Source organism: Ischnura elegans, chromosome 1 (genome assembly GCF_921293095.1).
Source record: "Ischnura elegans chromosome 1, ioIscEleg1.1, whole genome shotgun sequence".
NCBI classification, from domain to species: Eukaryota; Metazoa; Arthropoda; class Insecta; order Odonata; family Coenagrionidae; genus Ischnura; species Ischnura elegans.
In genome coordinates, this window is record NC_060246.1 from 24,867,861 (window position 1) to 24,888,215 (window position 20,355).

General features: G+C 37.8%; 2 protein-coding genes across 3 annotated transcripts; both read left to right on the top strand.

The window, feature by feature from the left end:
• Nucleotides 1-1,027: 1,027 nt before the first annotated feature.
• LOC124157485 (ribonuclease H1-like) lies at nucleotides 1,028-11,456 on the top strand. 2 transcript variants are annotated; one of them, XM_046532232.1, is made up of 6 exons: nucleotides 1,028-1,219; nucleotides 1,842-1,955; nucleotides 2,042-2,190; nucleotides 4,896-4,987; nucleotides 9,028-9,200; nucleotides 11,175-11,456. In XM_046532232.1, exons 2-6 carry the CDS (start codon nucleotides 1,842-1,844, stop codon nucleotides 11,265-11,267), a joined length of 621 nt encoding a protein of 206 aa, XP_046388188.1. In that variant the 5' UTR covers nucleotides 1,028-1,219; the 3' UTR covers nucleotides 11,268-11,456. The 2 variants fall into 2 exon arrangements, with proteins under 2 accessions (XP_046388188.1, XP_046388180.1); XM_046532224.1 differs by lacking the exon at nucleotides 1,028-1,219 and having other exon boundaries at nucleotides 1,358-1,955.
• Nucleotides 11,457-14,180: 2,724 nt separating this feature from the next.
• On the top strand, nucleotides 14,181-19,828 carry LOC124157500 (ubiquitin-related modifier 1). Its single transcript, XM_046532242.1, has 5 exons — nucleotides 14,181-14,402; nucleotides 14,524-14,594; nucleotides 14,675-14,756; nucleotides 17,677-17,725; nucleotides 19,401-19,828. Exons 1-5 carry the CDS (start codon nucleotides 14,353-14,355, stop codon nucleotides 19,467-19,469), a joined length of 321 nt encoding a protein of 106 aa, XP_046388198.1. The 5' UTR covers nucleotides 14,181-14,352; the 3' UTR covers nucleotides 19,470-19,828.
• The last annotated feature ends 527 nt before the right edge of the window (nucleotides 19,829-20,355 follow it).

The following is a 20,355-nucleotide window of genomic DNA, read 5'->3' on the forward strand; positions in this document are numbered from 1 at the left end:
CCTCTTTTTAAGGCTCAAGGGGGGAGGAGCAGTGGCGGATACATATGGGGCACGCACCCCCCCCCCCCCCATTGTGGGGCTGCCAGCATTGCCTACCATTGCAGAACCACAAATGGAATTTTTTTATATCGTCAATTGGCATTATGTCTAGTGTACGCGTATTATCATTTTAAATAAAACTTTCATTGACTTTGCGTTCGACTTATTTATTTGTCATTACTACAAAAGTAAAGATTGCTCGAGATATCTTTTGCGCCTCCCCCTCTTGAGGTTTTTTCTGTTTCCGCTTCCGTGGTCGAGGGGTTATAACCCGGAAAACCTCCCAAAACATTGAAGAATAGTTCTGCCAAGCTGCAGCCTACGGACCAAAAAATATGCTACATTTTTTCATAATATTCCAAAAGTAATTAATCAATTAAGATAATAAGACTTCGATGAAAAGAAATGTTGAAATTTTCTTCTGAGGATTCAATACCAGCATAGAGTGCCTGAACGATGTAATTCTGCGATCATAGCAAAAAATAGGGAACACTCAATGAGGGCTCTCTGTATCGCATATCCTATGCATAAGAATTTGATTCTCATGATTTTGCACATTTAAAAATATAAGTTTTTTTTCCTTAATTTTTTACTGACAAGTCGAGACTGTCTTCATAACCGATAATTTAATTATCAACGTAAATAACAGCATAGAATGACAACGTATCAAGAACAACAGCATGGAATATTTTGCTAACATATAAGCATTTTAATTATTTAGCGTTATGTAGTCGTGAAAGCGATTCTGTGTTAGTCGAGTAACTTGCTCGATCCATTAATTTGAAATGTAAAGCAATTGTGGTTCATTTTATCGGCTGATATAATTCCACAAAATATTTTATGGTGACAATAATTTGACGTGAGCCAACGTGAAGTTCTATCATCAAGGAGGATGTAAATATAAATATTTACAACAACCCTCCTTTTCTGTCATGCAAGAAACAAATGACAACGGTACGACGCTCTATTTATTTTGATACAGTTATCATCGTTCGCATATTTATTAATATTACATGACTTCTAAGTTTTTGAAAGGTCTTGGACTCGCGCTTGGCGTTACGCACGAATTCAAAATGTGTTAACAGGTTAAATTGGGACACAAAAGCATGTAACACAAGTGCTCTTAATGGTTATCAATCAAGTTTGAAGGAGTGATTCTTGTCCTACTGAGAATCGGCAGGTAAGGTTCTATGAATTACATGTTTGATGGATGTTGGTTTTTCCTCTGCTTTCAGTCTTAAAAATTTCAAATTATAAAACTGATAGCAATATATAGGTATGTTGTATTGTGGTATTTCGAATGTCTATTTGTACTGTCGTCGTAGTGAATGCGCGTAATGATTACAGGTGCCACGTTTTGTTTTAGGTACGATACTAATATTGCAAAATCTAATTAACCTAGTCTTAAATGCGGGCATATAGTTGCTATTCAAGCTTAAGCTTAGAGGTGTTCATTTTCATGGGTTGACACCGTTAGCAGTTGCCACGTAAAGGAATCAAATGGGGCCAAATGCGTATTTGTTCTTCCATTATATACCACCGTTGCGTGGCATTCTCGTGATCACTCTTGATTTTCGGACAAGGAACAGATCTGCCGCAGTATGAATTCATCCGATAGTTATAACCCAAAGAAGATAAGAATTTCCCATGTGAAACCCAACACTAGTGCTAGTTCTAAAGTTAGTCTATTAGATCGGTTGCAAAAATTAGAGAACCATATAAAGGAGTCACATAGTAAAATTATGCTTGAACTTAATTTGATAAAAGAGGAATGCATTTCGTCCCCTCAAACATCATCCAAGATGCTTGAGGGGACGAAAGTGCCGTTTTCAGATTTGGTAAATGCCCCTGTACCACCTCCGGAATCGCAAAAGAGAGTCTTGGATGTGAAATCTGATGCTATCCCTCTTAAGAAGGTTAGTAGCATGTGCATATTTCATGAGTATTGTACTTGTCAGAGCTATGCTTGGATTGCTATCTTTCCTATTAATAATTTCTTTAGGCTAGATTGGAAAGCTGGGAAAGTACACCAAACAAATTCACTGTGGAGCCAGATGGATCCATATTAGTATACATTCATGGGGCTCGGATTAACGGTCGAAGGGGATCTCAAGCTGGCATTGGTGTATGGTTTGGAACTGGCAATAATTTGTGAGTGTATAGAGCTTCTCAGGTATTATTGTAGTAGACTTGTATTGGGTTTTGGCATTCACAATTAAACCCCTTAAGCTCGGAGGATGTTTAACTTGTCATTGCCCATGGTTACCGTACAGCACTGTGGCAATCAACTTCACTAGAATGTATCTCCCTACAATTTTTATGGCTTGCTTACATTGTAGAGAGTTTTTTTCTGTTACTTAACCTGCAAAAAGTGTCTTTTACCACAAATGATCATCTTATGCAATCTTCATTTAGCCCCTTTCTCTATGCACAAAATTTACAGGACGTGGCACCATTTGGTTTTACTAGTAGCAAATCACTTTGCAGCACTCTGTCCATCTGTTGGGACGTTAAGTTATGGTCCCCTTGGCATCTTTCATTATGTGAAGCTGGATCTAAACTCCTCAGCAAACCTGTTTCAGAAGTTGCTGGAACAGCAGATTGTTGTGCTATCCCATTTTATCTGTTTGGTACATTGCACCTACGTGCTGTAATGCTTTACTAACAATATTTATGGGCCACTTTTCGCATGTTCGTTACCGGGAGGAGCTGAGGAGTGAATCTTCCTCCAAAATCCTACCATTCTACCACATTGTACCGTCCTCCAAAAACAATGAGAGGAAAAGTTCATTGTCACCCTATTGGAAATAAATCAGCTGATTAAATTGAAAATTCCAATTGAATTCAATTGAATATGCCAATTTTCTATTGAATTTCCTTGTATTCAATTGAATATCCAAAAATTCAATTGGATTTTCAAATTTTAAATTGAAAATACAAATATTCTATTGAATATTAGGAAATTCAATTGAATTCGAAGATGAGATTCAATTAAATTTTCAAATATTCAATAGAATTCTCAAATATTCAATTGCAATGGAAGATGTGGAAAAGCCCAATTAAAGTTTTTATTATTACACTGCTTCTAAAAATATTTCAACTTTAATTTCTATTGACATATATTATTCATTCAGAATTCGGGATTTGTGAAATTTAAAATATAATCAACAGATTTAGGCGTTACTTGGTGGAACGATGAGATATTCATGGTTAAATAAAAAACACAGTACTGTTCCACAACCTTATAATTATATATTATACCATGCTAAATTATAAGGTTGTGGAACAGTACTGTGTTTTTTATTTAACCATGAATATTGTGAAATTTAGATTTTGAGTATATCCTATATTGAACCGTTCAATTGAAAAGTGACAAATTTCGATTGAATTTTTCAACAAAAATTCAATCGAAACAACAACAATCGAACAACAAATTTTGTCACTTTTCAATTGAACGTTTCCATTGAATAATTTTCACTGGAATATTTCCAATAGGGCAATAGAAACTGCGAGAAAATAATGAGCATCATCATCTTTTACTCTTGCTCAGTGAATGCATTGCTATAAGAGTTTTTTCATGCAGTACCTAGCTATTATAGTGTTCTCTAAGGTGTGGCTTATTTTTTAATTTTTTTTCTGGGATCATTGATTCAATCTCTTAAATGTGCAGTAAGGAGTGTAATGAATGTACTAAAAATAATCAGGTTCATTCTTTAACATGTAGAGGTCACTCAAGAGCACAAAATGTAATAACCATTCATTTTCTCAAATGGACCGAGAGGCACCATTTCTAAGGCTAAAAGTTACATAGGTTTAGGCCCAAATTTCACCTCATTTTTACATCCAAGGAACCGTTCTTGAGAAGTTAAAATATTTTAGCATCCAATGCGGCCATGTGCCCCTCCCTAAATGCTGTGACATATCATTGCCCTGGGTCTCCCTCGTGACTTCCCTGGCAAGTACTAAGGCCTAACATACACGTTCCGTCCAGGCCGGGCCTTGAGGCCAGAACTGCACAGTTTGGCCGGAGCCTCAGGCCCACCATACACGTTCAGTTTGGCCTCAAGCTCAGGACTGTTCAGTCCTGGACTGAAGGCAGAACTGACAGTGTGTGGCGATACCTTGAGGTGGATTGTCGGCTGGACGGTGGCCGGATGGGAAAACAATGAGGTCCGGCCTCAAGGTCGCTTGGCCTTGAGGCCAGACCTCATTGGATTCCCATCGGGCTGTCCGGCCAACGATCCGCCTCATGGAATTGCCACACACTGTCAGTTCTGCCTTCAGTCCAGGACTGAACAGTCCAGGCCTTGAGGCCAAACTGAACATGTATGGTGGGCCTAAGGAAGCAATGCTCTGAGGCAACAATAAATGCTTGAAACGATGCTCAGTTGACTGGAAAATTCCAAAGAAGAATTAACCTCTCATTGAAAAACTTTGTAGTTTTAATGTTTATTTAGTTGTAACAAGTGCAGTTATTACTGTTTGTACGGAGTTCTTGTGCTGGTTAGGCCAGTTTCCAATGGTTTTATCAATAACTTGTTCGATAGAGAAATGGCTTAAAATTATTCACATTATTTTGAATACTTTAAATAGGACTAACTCAACTTTTTAAAAAAGGAATTTCTTTTGGGATGATTGAGGTGATGAAACTCATTAAATGGTTAATTATTAGTGGTTTTTTTGGCAAACCTTTCCCTTATATTCTTCATTAATATTTAGGAATAGAATATAAGAATTGTTCGTAAATTTCATCAATTAATGGTAGAAATTTCAATTATTGCCAATAAAATGTTTTGCCAACTCTGTATCCATTAAATGTAAGATGACATGAATGGCATATTGTGATTACTCTGCAGAAATATTTCTGCACCTGCTAAAGGAAGAATCACTATTAACTCGGCAGAGATAGAAGCAGCAACAGCAGCCATTGAAACAGCACATAGTGCAGGTAAGGTGACTATGCCATTTTTTTTGCTTCAAATTGTGATAAAGTTATTAAAGTTTCCACTTGACACATTCCCTGTCACTGATTTTTAAGGCCATTTTACAGGGGGCACGGAATTGCGTAGCTTAGAACTGCATTAATTTCTAAAATGATGGGGCATTGCACGAATGCATGAACAAAATTATACTCTGTTCATTTTATCTCTGCGGGTGAGCTGGTGTGGCCAAAGCAAGTGGAGACGAGGGGAGGGAAAGTTTCTCGACGCGTGACTTTGCCTTCGCCACTCAGCAAACAGTAGGTGTGGCCTTAGTGAGTCGCTCTCAGACCTCCGCCGAGTGAACATCGTTAACCTGCTCGTGGAGCAGTGTTGCCAAACCTCACGCGTTCTTCTTGTATTTTACTAAGTGTGCCTTTCACCAATGGGGCCTCATTTAGCCCGGTAGCTTACAATTTCATGGGCTTCTGTGATAGGATTATCCCCAATGCCTTCCAAATGAGTAGGTATATTGTCTCGGCCAATATATCTGTGGCCACCTATGACTCGCACGTTTTCAGTGACAAAGTATGGCGGCTATGTACATTTGGCAACGTTACGTTCGCTCGTCCTCTCTCTCGGTACTACCCCTCCCCTATCAGCGAAGCCATCCGAGATTGTCCGGGCTCTCGCGAAAGCTCACCCGCAGACATAAAGTGAACAGACAATAGAACGGGCTATTTTGCCATCTCACGTCCACGCACCCTCGCATGTGTTATAGTAATTCACCGCTTTACATGATGCAATTTTGACTGAGCCTTTGTACACACATCAGATTGTGCAAGTACCTGCCTCATGTGTAGAGGCCTTTAAACTTATTCACCCATCCAAAGTGTTTTTCTTTTTGCTTTAACTTTTATATTTGGATCCTTCGAGTGGATTTATAGAAGTCTGTTGACGTAAAAATTATGAGTTTATAACTTTCAGTGATAATGACTTATGTGGATTGGGACAGAAGTTTTGCTCATCCCACACTGCATCAGTCATTTATGCGGTTGTCATGCTCTGGTGTCTTGGAACCATGAACTCTGTAAATTCATTCGTGTACCATATGCATATAATGTTTAATAATAATTAAAAATAACTCACATTCGAGTGTACGCCGCGTGTCGTAGTGGAGATTGCCCCGACGTTTCGCGACCGACTGCTGGTCACTTTTTCAAGGGAATAATGTTGGGATTGGTTTTTGCTGCCTTTTTTTATATACATATTTCAGGTGGGAGGGGTGGGCGGAGGGTGTGAGGAGTAAGGACTGGAGGGGGAAGGTAACGAAATGCTGCGGATGACTGGGTTCCAAGTATTGCTGATTCTTAATCCGGTATCTCTATTGTAGTTGTTCTTGTTTTTCTTTATTTCTATGGCCTCGTGGATGAGTCTGGTTTTAAAATGTATTATCCTCGCGATGACTCTTGATTTTTCGAAGTCGATCGCATGTCCGATGGCTTTGTGCTCCGCTACGGCTGACTTTGAAGGGTAATCCAGTCGAATGGCTCGCTTGTGTTCTTCTATCCGAGTTTTGACTGTTCGTCCCGTTTCTCCGATGTTATTTCTTCTCGCACGATCGGCAGGGGATTTCGTATACTCCTTCCATTTGAAGTGGCGTCCTATCCCTGGCATTTCCTGGGAGGTGTCGTACTTGGGCGTGTGGTTTAAAAATGGCTTTAATGTCAAATTTCCGGAGGATGTTACCGATCTTATCCATTGTTCCTTTCACGTAGGGGAGGAAGGCTTTCTTTTGGTTAATGATGTCTTCTGCGTCTTGGGAATTGTTCCTGTTGTCCTTGTTGATAATCTTTTTAAAATTGCAGGATATAGCTCCGTTGTCGTAGCCATTAAGACGTAGGATGGATTTCAGCTTAATAATTTCTGAAGATAGATTCTTCGGGTCACTCATCCGGATCGAACGTCCAATTAGAGGGGTCATCACAGCGTTTAATTGAGCAGGGTTAATTGAACGTTCGATCCGGCTGAGTGACCCGAAGAATCTATCTTCAGAAATTATTAAGCTGAAATCCATCCTACGTCTTAATGTTTCCTTCTTCCTCTTCTTAAAGGGTTCCCTATTCGACCTGATGGGTAACGTTCGGACACTTATGCACTCTTCCACAACGCATTCATGGAAAGAAAAATGACCGGGGCGAAAGGAATGGTGAGGGATATTTTTTCTTAAGATGACCCGTGAAGGAGTTAAAACAAAAACACTTAACACTTTCAGCGGAACAAAATATAATTCAAACAATAAAACTGCATGTAACAAAACAAAAAAGAAACCCTCTTATAAACTAGTGATGTATGAGTTGGTGAAAACAATTTATGACACATCAATGATAAAAAACACAACTTTATAGCTTGATTTTCAAGATGAAATTATTGAAATAGCAAATGATAACAACAAAATATAGTTCGGTTGTGAGCACGTAAATAATGATACACTTTTTTAATTATTTCTTGATAGGGGTGGTAAATGAAAGTCCATCCCAATGAGTGTTTTTTTACTTAGGTGATTAATTTCACTTTCACTTAGTGACTGATGCGTCTCATGACTGTCTGTCTTGAAACTGGGCAGAAGAGAAGAGGGGGCTTTCGGGGGGGATAGTTGCGATCTTACTTGACCGTTGTCTGTGGTTAGACCAGGTTGGATCCAGCAAACTCTCGTTCCCTTTACTGCACACTCCTCTTTCTCCCTTGTTGGAGGAAGCTGCATCCGGAACAGAGGAAATGCGTCCTCTTAAGCTGGTCCTTGATCCTTCGGACAGGGGGGGTCTCTTATTTCAGACCGTGTTCCATTGGAACCAATCAGTTGCGTGGTTTGGTAGGCCCCTCGTCTTCTCTGCCGTGTCGCACCCAAATTCGGGCATGGGCTTCGCCCGACACTCACTTCAAAATTGTTCTTTTCTTCCACGCGCACAACCTTTTTATAATCCCCATCTTGGGGTGGGGTAACGCACAAGAAAGGGAGTAGGAACACGTTATTCACGGGAAAAACCCGAGTTCCTGTCCTCCCAAACACACTCACACAGCACTCATAATCTTACATAACCGACATTCATCCCCACTTTCGCATACACACTTTCCTCCATGGGCCGTGGTCTGGGGGGGGGGGGGGGGGGGGGAGGGGGGAAAGCTTAGTGGAATGGAGCGGGTAGGGAAATGAATGCGCCGAATTGAATGGCACCTCGTAATGGTGTCTGAACCATTACAGTACATAGATCAGTAGAATGAAATTAATAATTCTCACATTTGCATCAAGGATAGTTGTTGTTTTAAAATATTTAATGCACTCAGCATAAGAGTAAAAGTTGATAGCCTTTTGATCGGGCTACTCCTGTATCCTTTCTCTCTCCTCCGGTACTCCTGTCTCCTTTCTCCCTCCTCCAATACTCTCTCTGCGGCTACCCAATCTGTTTTTCCATGGACTCTGCGCCAACTTGCTCTGCCCCCTTTTATGTCCCCAGCACTTAGTTCCTGAAGTCCTTTTATCATCGGGAAATAGGTGAAATGGGTCTGTTGTTGTGCCCCATTCTCAAAGTGCAAAACTCATCCCCCCGACCATGTTTGACTGTTACTTCTGTGGGAACTCATGCTATTTCCTAGTCACAATATTTGAAAATAAATTAGAATAAAAATCTTTCCTTAAGTATTAGTGTCAACCAATTGTTGGAAAGGAAGATCGAGGGACACTAAAACAGAACCCAGAGCCTGATCCCTATTACCTTCAGTAATCACAAAAGAAGGAAATACCTACGTAGTACAAAATTTCTTTCATATTATTTGATCTGTAAAAATTGAGAAAAAAAATCATATAATAATTCCCAATAAAATATGTACTAATTTCACTACACTGCAAGAAAATGATTATTTTTTTATCATATTAGTTTTAAGGAAAGTGAATGGATGGGGAATTTTTTCTTGCATTTTGTGTTCATTTTTAGGTTCTTATTAATTTTACAATTGATTTTGATATTTTATTCACATTACTAAGGCACATTTTATCATATTCTACTTTTAGGTATCAAACAACTAACCTTATGCTCAGACTCAGATTTCCTTGTGTCGGCTATCACCAAATGGATTCAGAAATGGCAAACAAATGGCTGGAAGACACTTTTTGATGAGCCAGTCAAGAATAAAAAGGAGTTTATTCTTCTTGACAAAGCGAGAAAGCTCTTGCATGTTCAGTTTGTGAGTACACAAGTTATTCTCTTATAGTGTTAATCAATGTTTGCTTCGTATTAATTTATTCACTGTGCATTATGCTGCTTGGTGTTGCTTGTTCATTTTTCACTTTTTTTCTGAAATAAATCAATTGAGTTTTACCAGCATTCTGTCTTGTTGATAACCATGACTATGGTCTAACCATGTCTTTGGTACCTGTTGGTGTAAATTTTTTTTTCATTATACAGTGCAATTCAGTTATTAGTGCTCAAAATTCCCTAAAAATCGCTACTTCAGTAGTTTTTGAGTAATTGAGTAGCAATCAGTCCCCCTAAATGTTTGTTTAGCTAACAGTAGTATAGATAATCCCGTGATTGAGGCAGTTATCATTACAGAATTGTTGGACATTAATACAATACTGATGTTCTTCATAAACTGTTGCTGGAAGTATTTTCTCTGTTTCATTAATAGAAATAGGTGAGCTGACTTAATAATGAAATCCCCAGGCGATAGTGCCCCCAATACTTCAATCTGAAGTGCAGGCAAAATCTACTTTTGGTTGCATTTTCGTGTATTGGTGTGGAATGATTTCCTGAGTTATTGTGATATATTTCAAGTTTATCTCTAATGGAAGATGTAAGATGTTGGATGGAAAATCATTATCAAATACTAGATGGAGATGGTTGAGTTCTAATATCATACCTGTCAAGCGAGACTTGTGTTGTCATCTTGCTTTTTCGTATGCTGCTTCTTTCCAAATTTATTTTTCCTGGTCTCTCATTTCCATCCTGTTATGCTCTCTCTCTCTATTCCTGTTCACCTGATTTTAAATATTTTTAACCCGATCAGGAGACTTGAGTGTAAGAATTGCCATTGTTACCTACTCAAGAACTTGAATTTTTTATTATTCATGGGTATTATTCAAGATGAAGGTCCTGTTCTCAATAATATTAAATGCAATATTTACCCACATAAACTTTTACGTAATTTTCACTTCAATATCTGATTATTTTCTTTATCTATGCCTTACCTTGTGTCTAGTTATTTTCCCTTATATGTATACCGTATATGTCTGAATATAGTCCCCCCTTTTTTTTTCCAAAAATGCCTGTGGTAAAAGTAAAGGGGGGGACTATATTCGGAGAAATACGGTATGTGGCTCTGGTAAATGACACCACCTACCACCCTCTTTTGGTTTGGTGAAACACTGCACTGATACCAGTTGTTCTTTGGATGCGCTCTGATGGGGTATTTATAAGCTAATGGGATCATGGAACTTAACCATTTTTCCTACAGCTTACGTATTATAGCTTACGTCCATTGTGGGATAGTACTTTGGCTCCCTTCCATCACTCACAATCAGTCCATTGTGACCAGGTACAACTTATGGCGTTGGTTGGCCTTCAGATTATAGTATTGTTTTTTTGTTGGGCATTAAAAAAACATTATCGGGGAAATGGCGACACCAAATATTGCTTCTGAAAAATCTTTTCCTGATGAAATCCTTTGTGACAGTAGTGATGTACTCTTAAAGTTTTTTACGACAGTATTTTAGCCTTTGCACATCTGTTAATCATCCAGAATGTCTCATTTTTAGTTATACTGTAAACATACTTTGCAAAGCCTGTATGGGTGATTTCATGGCAGTTAGTAAAATGCACAAGCCTAGTCTTTATGCACAAGCCTAGTAACTTTATGGTCGTGTGGTGAAATTTATTGGAGTGCACAGCTCTCGAGTGCAAGCTGCCTAGGCAAGCTTGCAAATGCAACTTTTGTAATATTTAGGGCCTTACAAGTATGGTATGGTGGACTTATCCATGATTAGGATCAGTTCACCTTCTGTACCCTTTGGTTTGCATTGTTTAATCACTGAGCACCCGCTTTTTCCTTGTCAAGGTGGATTCAAAATTTCCAGCAATTTGTTGGACTATTTTTTATGAAAAAGAGTGAATATTCTGAGTGAAAAATGATTTTTCTAATGATCACTTGCCTTTGTTCCAGGCTCTTGTACAGCCCGGTAATTATGGACATGACCAAGCAGGTGCTCTTGCTCGCACTGGCGCTTCCAAATGCCCTCCTCGTAGGATTTTTTAAGCATTTATTTACTCAAGGATGAACTTTGTTTGATACATTTTTCTTGCAGATAATCTTTATTTATGTGAAAAACAGAATTTTGAGACTTTTTTTGTTGAACTTACTGTTATATTGTTACTCTTCCCTTTTGAAGTGCTGTTCATCCCAAGATGTTAAGATTTGAAAAGGGAAATAAATTTTTCTCTTTAATTTCGTTTGTTTTAATTAAGATTTTGATGTCATTTTACCCATGTGTGTACTTATAATCATGTATGCTTCAAGTTTCTGTACAGTCCTGTGATCATATGGGCCCTAGCCTGTAAGCTGAAAGGCCTTTATATGAATGTATTGTTTTCTCCCTTGCATTTTTTCTGAGATAAGTCTGTAACTTGGTGGAGATAAGACAAGCTCCTGGCGAGTAGTTGAGATACGGCATCCTCGATATTGACCTGTAATATACAATTGGTATGAAAAGTATTGAATCCAAAGTGATGAGCCAGTTTCAACTAACGAAAATGTTCACATCATTGCACTATGGGCACTGGTTACTGACTGTCTTAAAAGCTTACTCAAATAGACCACGGTTTAACTCTTGAATAGTGCTTTCATTATACCTGATCCATTGCTGTTCATATCTTCAGCTGCCACCACTGTGCATTTTTTTCAAATATTCCATGTTAAAGATGTATTGCCTTATTACACTTAATGAGGGATGGAAACTTCATATTCCTGTGTCGTAAACGTATGGGGAATGGATTGTGTATGTCAAAAGAATTCCATAACAATTGCACTGCAAGTAACAATTTTTTATTTTATTACTTCCATGGTGTAAAGTTTTCCAGGGATCTATTTTCTCTATTTCCTGGGAGAAGTAAGTTGCAGACAGTCTGGGGTTGGGTGAGAGGTCTCACTGAACTCCTTGGCACTGCATTGGAGCAGTCGAGATTTCACTGTGGAGGAAAGAGAGATTGAATAGCACTGACTTGGCCAGGGCAAATTAGCAACAAAATATATTTGTAAATTTAAGCTCTTTTTTTCTAAGGACCATTTACCTGTGGCTGCTTTATTGACAATATCATGATTACACCCTAGTTTCCTTTACAAGAACTTAATGTTTCTGGTTTCTAATCATCGCAAATGGCAATCAGGCATTGTTGTGCCACATGCTTACACAATCATGACCTGCTATTTGTCCCTCACTGGCAATTTTGTGCAATATGACTTGTGTGGTATTGTGTCCAAAATATCATGGTTTCTGCCTCAGCACAGCAATTAGACACATCATCATCATCACTGGTCAGCAACCCTGAATGGTATGATGCAGCTCTCCTCTCATTCAAATCGTCATAACATTAGTATCGTCAGCGTAGAGTATAGGTTTGACACCTGTGACAGATTTAAGAGTACCTACTGGTAGATCATTTACATACAGCAAAAATAGAACAGGGCCCAAGACAGAGCCCTGTGGCACACCAAGTAGGACTTCTTTACCAGGAGAGATAAACTGAGTGCCATTTTTGTATAATACAACATGTTGGTGGCGTCCACTCAGATACGATTCAATCCACTTATAAGGAGTACCTCATATACCATAATAACCCAGTTTCAGCAGGAGTAGTTGGTGATTGACAAGATCAAAGGCTTTAGAAAAGTCAAAGAAAAGACCCAGTCTCCGTTCTTTTGTCCAGATTTGAGAGTATATGGGTCACTACTTCATATAGGTGGCTATGGATGTGGATTTAGATTTCCTGAACCCATTCTGAGAAGGGGACAAGAGACTGAATGACTCAAGGTATGATACCAGACGGTTGTAAAGGACCTTTTCAAAAATTTTACTGATGGCGAGCTGGTTTAACAGGGAAATGGAACGGTATGAATTCATGTCCTGTTTGCTTCCTTTGCCTTTGTAGAGAGGAACAACTTTGGCAGTCTTAAGAGAGTCCGGGAAAACTCCCAGCCTTAAAGATTCATTAATGAGGAATAGAACTTGATCCTTGATAACAAAGACAGATCTTTTTACAACTCTCCCATGGAAACCATCTAATCCATGGCTATTTTTAATGGGCAATTTGTTAACAATATTGGTCAGTTCAGATTCATTACAAGGAAACTAGTACAACGAGTTGCATCTGTGATTGTAATGTGTTGTAATTGTAATTGTTTCCATCTATGCTTGTCTTTCCTGTTGTTAGTAGTGCTATGACTCAATGAAAGGCAATATAATTGGCGTAGATGTCATGGAGACCGCTGAAAGAGCATTATTTTCAAGCATAATTGGCTGATGTGCTCCCTAAATTAATAATAAATTCAATCTACTGATGATAGTGAAATCTTATTATGGTTTTTGAGTTTGTTTGTTGTTTGGGTACATGTCGATTGCTTAGGATATCTTAATATTTCAGTGTAAACTTAGCTGAAAAATGCTACCCGTTCATGGAATTGTTCAATAGCATCACCGTGTATGCAAAATTCATGGTAAAAGAATTGAAATGAAGAACGAAAATAAAGTAAAACTCCCCTGAAATAGTGGGACTCTTTAATACCTAATTCACCATTGCTCTCACTTCTAGATAAGCAACTCTGAAGTACTTTTTCCTCTCCGATTTCCCTTCATCCATTTGATGAAAAAATGCTTTTAACGCTTTCATCATTCCCTTATGCAGTCTCACTAGCTGTTATCAACAGCACTCACCAGGTTATTTGGTCTTATACGTTATAGGTTTTATAAAATTCACACCCTTAACTAATGCAATAAGTAGTCATTACGGAAAGGTTTTGGATGAAAAACTAGAATTAACATTCTTTCCTAGAATAGGTCTCAAATGAATCGTGGGAACCCAGTCAGACTGAAGTCAAATTTAGCGCTATTTGTAATCGAATGGAATCGAATCAATCGGGCGAGTAATCGATATACGTTATAATCGATTCTTTGGATTGAGCGAGTGATGGTGGGAAATCGTCTGTGTTCATAACAGCTCATGGTGGTGTTATTAATTTGTTCATTCTTTTGAAGACTCTGTGTAATGCTGTGTCGCAGTTGTATAATTTTGTGACGCATTCAGCTTTGTTACTTCAGTGCCTTCTCAAGTTAATATCGGTGCTAAATATGGGATCATCTGGTGAATCCCAGACTTTAAAGTTGCTCGTCGAATTTAGGTTGGTTGGATGTCACTAATAAGGTCTTTCTGTACCTTATATTGTCTAATGAATTTATCTGCCTGGTATTTTTTAAATGAGTGTTCGTCCGAAGTTAAAGTTATTTCAATTTTGTCTTCAGTGGGGGTGCTGAGCTCTTGTTCGACAAGAAAAAGACGCATGATGTCGTCTTGCCTATTTCGGCGGAAAAATGTCAGTAATTTTTTACCAAAATGTTTTGTGTTGTTCTCTGCAGTTCATTATGATAACAAGTTAACTTTTTCTCCTAATAGGGACAATTCGTAAACTGTTGCAGTGGATTAAAGATAACCTGCTGAAAGAGAGGCTAGAGTTATTTATGCAGAAAGATACAGTGTAAGTTTTTTTTTTTGCTTATTTGTCATAATTATATGGTGATTTAAGCGTATGAGTGCAGTTTTATCATATTAATTCCTCATATTGACTTGGATATACAATTATGTTAAATTTTGAAACACTATCTTACCCGTAATAGGTGGGGAAGAATGGGCTCCTTGATTTGAGAATGGAGAGCAATTTTGAATCCGCTTATCTAGTAGTATTAGGGATTATAAATGAGCGGGTTGATTCGGTGGGCGATTGTTGTGCGTTTGTGTAGTCGAGTATCGATCTTTCGTATGCTTGCACAAGAATATTTCTTTAGCCATGAGTCCGCAGGGAGTCAATTCTGCCCCACACTGTATTTCTCGCCTGTACACAGGACTCCATTTCTCCATGGTCATGCTCTCTTTATCACTGTTTTCCAAGAATAGGCGGATAGGACTGGCCGGGAAAGCGCATGCAAGACAAAGCGACTATGAAACTAAATGCTACAAAAGTGGTGCATATGCTCCCCTATAAAAAAGAATACCAAGTTGTTAAAATTTTCAGATTAAAGCTAAATTAAAATATCAAAAATCATGTGGAAAAACATACCACTTAAATGTGAAAACTACAAGTCCAACTGCGAAAACAGGCAAACGTTTATGGGGAGAGATACGGTTTTTCCATGGTTAATATTTGTCACTACTTTGAATTTTTTCCATACAAGTAAATATGCACTTTTTCTGCAAATTTCTCTCTCATCGACTGAGAGTATTTTTGCTGACTGGGGACAAAGACATGGAATGATACAGGACTGGCTTTTCTCTAGTACATGTTTTCCAGATGACAAAAAACTCTTCGTACGCCATATGGAGATGCATCCATGTACAAAATTATTGGCTTAGTCTTATCATAATGAATCAACAAGTTCTGGTCCAATTACCAGTATGTACTCCTTTGAAAACAAGCCTCCCATTTTTTTATCGTCTCTGCAAAAGCAGCTTCATCTCCCATGGCAATGTTGGGTTGCTTATTAAGATACTTCAATTTCTGACTCACATTTGGGATAAAATCTCCATGAAAACTTAGCTAACCCAAATAAGCAGCCAGTTCTATGGCATTTGTGGGGGATCTGGCCTTTGCGATGGCCTGTACTTTTTCAGGCATAGGTTAGACTCCTTGATCATCAATGGCATGCCCTAAATTGGGGACTGATGTCTTGTAAAACTAAAATTTTTCATAGTTAACTTGTACACTCTGCTTTTCAAGCCTGCTCAATACTTCATTAGTGTGCTTGTGACAGTTTTCCAATTCTTCTCCTCCGATTGCAATATCATCAATATAATAATAATAATAATAATTTTTATTCACTTTAGGCAAGAACATTTGCATAGTTTCGTCAAATTGAATCAAATTAAATTTACAGAATTACAGCATATCAAAAAGAAGAAAAGAAAAAAATTTTTTTTTTTTACAATAAAGGGCCTCTGCCCTTATCATACAATACCTTCATATCACATTATATAAACATAAAATAGTACAGTTGTATTATGCAGACCTTGCCTTACAGAGGACCCTCCTTGCAAAGCAAAAAAAACTCTTCCGATGCATAAATTGGTTTTTGGAGCATAAAATATACTTTCCTACCTTGGGGATGTCTGATAAAATTACATCCATGACTTGTTGAAATTGAGGGACAGTACTTGCAATCCCAAAAATTTATCTATTGAGGCGTAAAAGACCCCATGAAGTTATGATAATCAACAACTCCATAGATTCCTCTGCAACTTTCAACTGCAAGTATGCTTCTGAAAAGTCCAAAATTGTGAAAAATCTACATTGTTAGGGCATACTGAAAATGTCTTTTACCCTGGGATGGGAATATAGATCAATCCTCAGATTTGGATTGACTGTTCTTATAAAGTCAACTACATTCCTGACGTTTTCATGTTTTCAGTACAAACCAAATAGGTGGTGCCCAATTGGAGACTGGGGTCAGCTTCTTAGCTTCCCCCTACTCCCTCATTATGTTTTCAACGTTGGAGGAATACTATCACTCTTGCCTAATACTAAGACTGCATCATTCTTCAGGACTAACCTTGCTTTAAACCTTGTGATGGCCTTACTCTTGTCTTCTGAAAACATTGTGGATATTTTAGCTTCTAATCAAATTCATCAGACTTACTCAGATCTAAACTGCTTGTACAAATACCTTGCACATTATTGCCTATAGATTTCTGCAAATAAACAAATGGACAAAATGACTCCACTTGGGACACAGGATGTCTAAATAAGATCCTCTCAGAAGAGAGACCTCGTGCAGACCTCTTTCCTTTGGGTGCTCACTTCCGCTGAGCTTCACTCTCGCTTTACTGTCTTAATTGGTAACAAACCTTTTCCTTGAGAATTTTTTTCCAGATTACCATTACTTGTCATGGTTTCATCCCATCCTCGTAAAAAAAATTGAATATTTTCTCGAGGATCGCAGTATGGGTACCTCAGACCTTGACATTTTGGCCAGATATGACTCTCAATGACAGACATAGGGCTCATTTTCTCCACTCCCACTCTCCCCTTATTAACGTTTTCCAAGGTGCCAATATAGCCCGGACAGCACACCTCAAATTAAACAACAATGAAACTAAGAGCAACACAAATAGTGCAGTTGTGACTGGTTGTGTTTTGCTTTCAGTAATGAGTTTAAAAACCTGTGATGTAGTTTCTTGTGCAGCACACCGTATATTTCCTGTATAATCGTGGAAAGGGTTTTGGACACATTACGATCTTTTACATTTAATGCATGAAGACTCCTATTTCAATGCATTTTTGACAGTAATCTGGTCAACAGTGTAGATTCATTCACCATTTTAATTTTGCAGTCCATTCTCTCTGCCTCTCTCTGAGTTGTGTATGTGTATAAGTTTCTCAAACGTGTATTTATTTTCAAATGTAGGAGACCTGGAATACTTGTTCTCGTGAATGACACGGACTGGGAACTCCTTGTAAGTAGTTTTTATCAAGGTTCACAGAGTGTGAACCTAATATATTTGTATCTGTTGTATTTGATCTTATTTGAGAGGAAAATGTAATTTGTTTCATTGTGCTTTTTAATAAAGTAGTTTTTCTGTGTTAAAGTAATCCAAAATGTTCTAAACTAAGCTGTGTAAAAAAATATTTTCTACTCCATGGTCATGCATCATATTTATTTATTCATAAGCATGTGAAAGCCAGCAGATACATTAACGTGTGCTAGTCAATTAGTGAATGCATGTTTGCTTTAATGACTATGGAAATTCACAATCTAACTGCCCAACTTGACCGAATGCATTAACAGAAAATGGAACATAATGTAATATGGATCTAGCATTTTTACAAATTCCATTCTTTTTCATTTATTCACGCACATGCTCTCGCACAGCTTATAGTCCCGGGAGTATATATACATATTCAAAGAGCGCCAAGGGCTGATCTATCGCAGGTGTTTTTTTACTCTCATGCCTTTCATTTTTTGTGCTTCATGTAGGTGTTGTTAATATGTATTTTTGTGTATCTGCCATGCTTTAACATACCCATAAGTATTGAGAGCAAATGAAAAAAAAATCATATGTATTATTAGGCTTTATATAAATTTTTAAGTGCAAACCTGCAAATTTTCCAAAAAAGCCCTGGCATTCTTCCGCATACCAGGCAAAGTAGGTTGGCGCTAAAAGGGTTAATGTTTTGTGTAACCATGGAAAGAAATTTACTCTGCAGCAAAGCTCAACTTTATGTTTACACCCACGTACCATCTTATTTTTTGGATTCCATTGAACTCTCATTTCAAGAAGTCAAAGTAAACTTAATCGTTTCTCTGGTAGGTTTCGACTGTGTTATTTATCTGCAGTACATCTAGTGCTGGAAGTTAACTAAGCCAAAAATTCAGGCTGTCCAGCTCTCTGAAAAATTGGTTTATCCGAGGGAATTTTATTTTCATCAGAAATATCAGCAAGATCTTAGTAAAATATGTATGTATATACTTGTTGTGAGAAGTTTTGGATAGCTTTGGCTTTTCATCGGACAATCTTATTTTATTATGTCAAACTGCAATAATCTGAATTTGGGGATGTATTAAGAGATTTTTTTCACTCTTTTTCTGCCCCATTTTGCATATTTACTGTCTTGTACAGCATATGAAAGTGAAGGATCATATCATTGATTTTGAAGCTGGGTATCAGTTTTGAATCCACTTTCAGTAAAGACACTTACAAAGTATGTGAATGTAGAGAGTAAACCTCAATTTATGGCCTTAGTTTTTCATCATATGGCTTGAAGGCTTTTGTGATGTTCCGTGCAGTAGAAGTGAAATTTGCTGCAAGGACCATTGCAGTGGATGTAATGCTCTCTGAATACATGTGTTCAATATGTGATAAGCATGGTATACTTGTGTGTGTATGAACCATTAACAGAGTCCTCTTCTGTAATACATACTATCCTTTCCATTAGGTCATAAATTAATATGTTTTCTGTTCTCATTCATAGTTTATGTGTACTGCTGATGCGTTTCAGTTCTTCTCCAGGTCAAACTCTTCATTCTTTTGCTTATACTTTATATGTGTGTGCAAATGTGTTTGAATTCCTTCTGAAATGCATTATTTAAAGTACGTACTGCTCTGAAATAATAATGTCTTATTTTTTAAGGGTCAATTGGACTATGAACTGCAGGATGGTGACAACGTTCTGTTCATTTCAACCTTGCATGGAGGATAGTGATTCATGCCATTATCAAAAGGAGGGTTTTACTGCCTGCTCATAATTTTCATTTGATGCTCGCCTGGACAATATCCTTCCTTTTAAGGTTTAGGAATGAAAATAGTCATTTGAAAGAAGAAACTGCATACTTACCAGTTTATTTGTGTGAGTTTTGAACATACCTGCGTTTTACTATTGTTATTGAAGTGTGACTGTCGATTATACAAGGACAATATTTTTTGTTTTGAGCATTCAGATTTGGCTAGATGTTGTTTGTTAATTTTGTCTGGGTCACAAATTGTGATTGGTTCATAATTTTGTGATACTTGCCTCTTCAATTTGAAGAAGTGATTGAATAAAGGACTGTATGCTTCGGATATGCATCACTTTTGGACTTTGTATTAATTTACGGTTTTTGTGATTTGGGCTGATAACAAATGTGTCTTTTAAAAGTGGACTTAAGGTACCTTTTCCTAAACCTTGAGGTATTTTCATATTTTCAAAAATGGTAAAAATGTAGCTCTATATTGTGATAATCCCATGACAGTGCATTGAACCTGAAGATGTCATAGAGTTGTTAAGCTACTGTTACTAATGCTGATTTTAATCTTTTTGGTGGGGATTACAATGTTTTTCAAATGAACATTGGGTGCTTCCTAGATTTCCAGCCTATTTTGGCTGAGTGTACACCAAAGTACAAGTACTAACGACCCAAAATTGGATTTTTTGGAACTCAATTAGAACTCATTCAAAACAAACAAATGTGGAAAGTTACTCGGGATTTCCACCGGGTCAGGTTCTCCAACTCAATCTCGGCCAACATTTCGATGAACGAGTTGTTCATCGTCATCAGGGCAATAGATGCCACAATGACGATGGACAACTCGTTCATCGAAACGTCGGC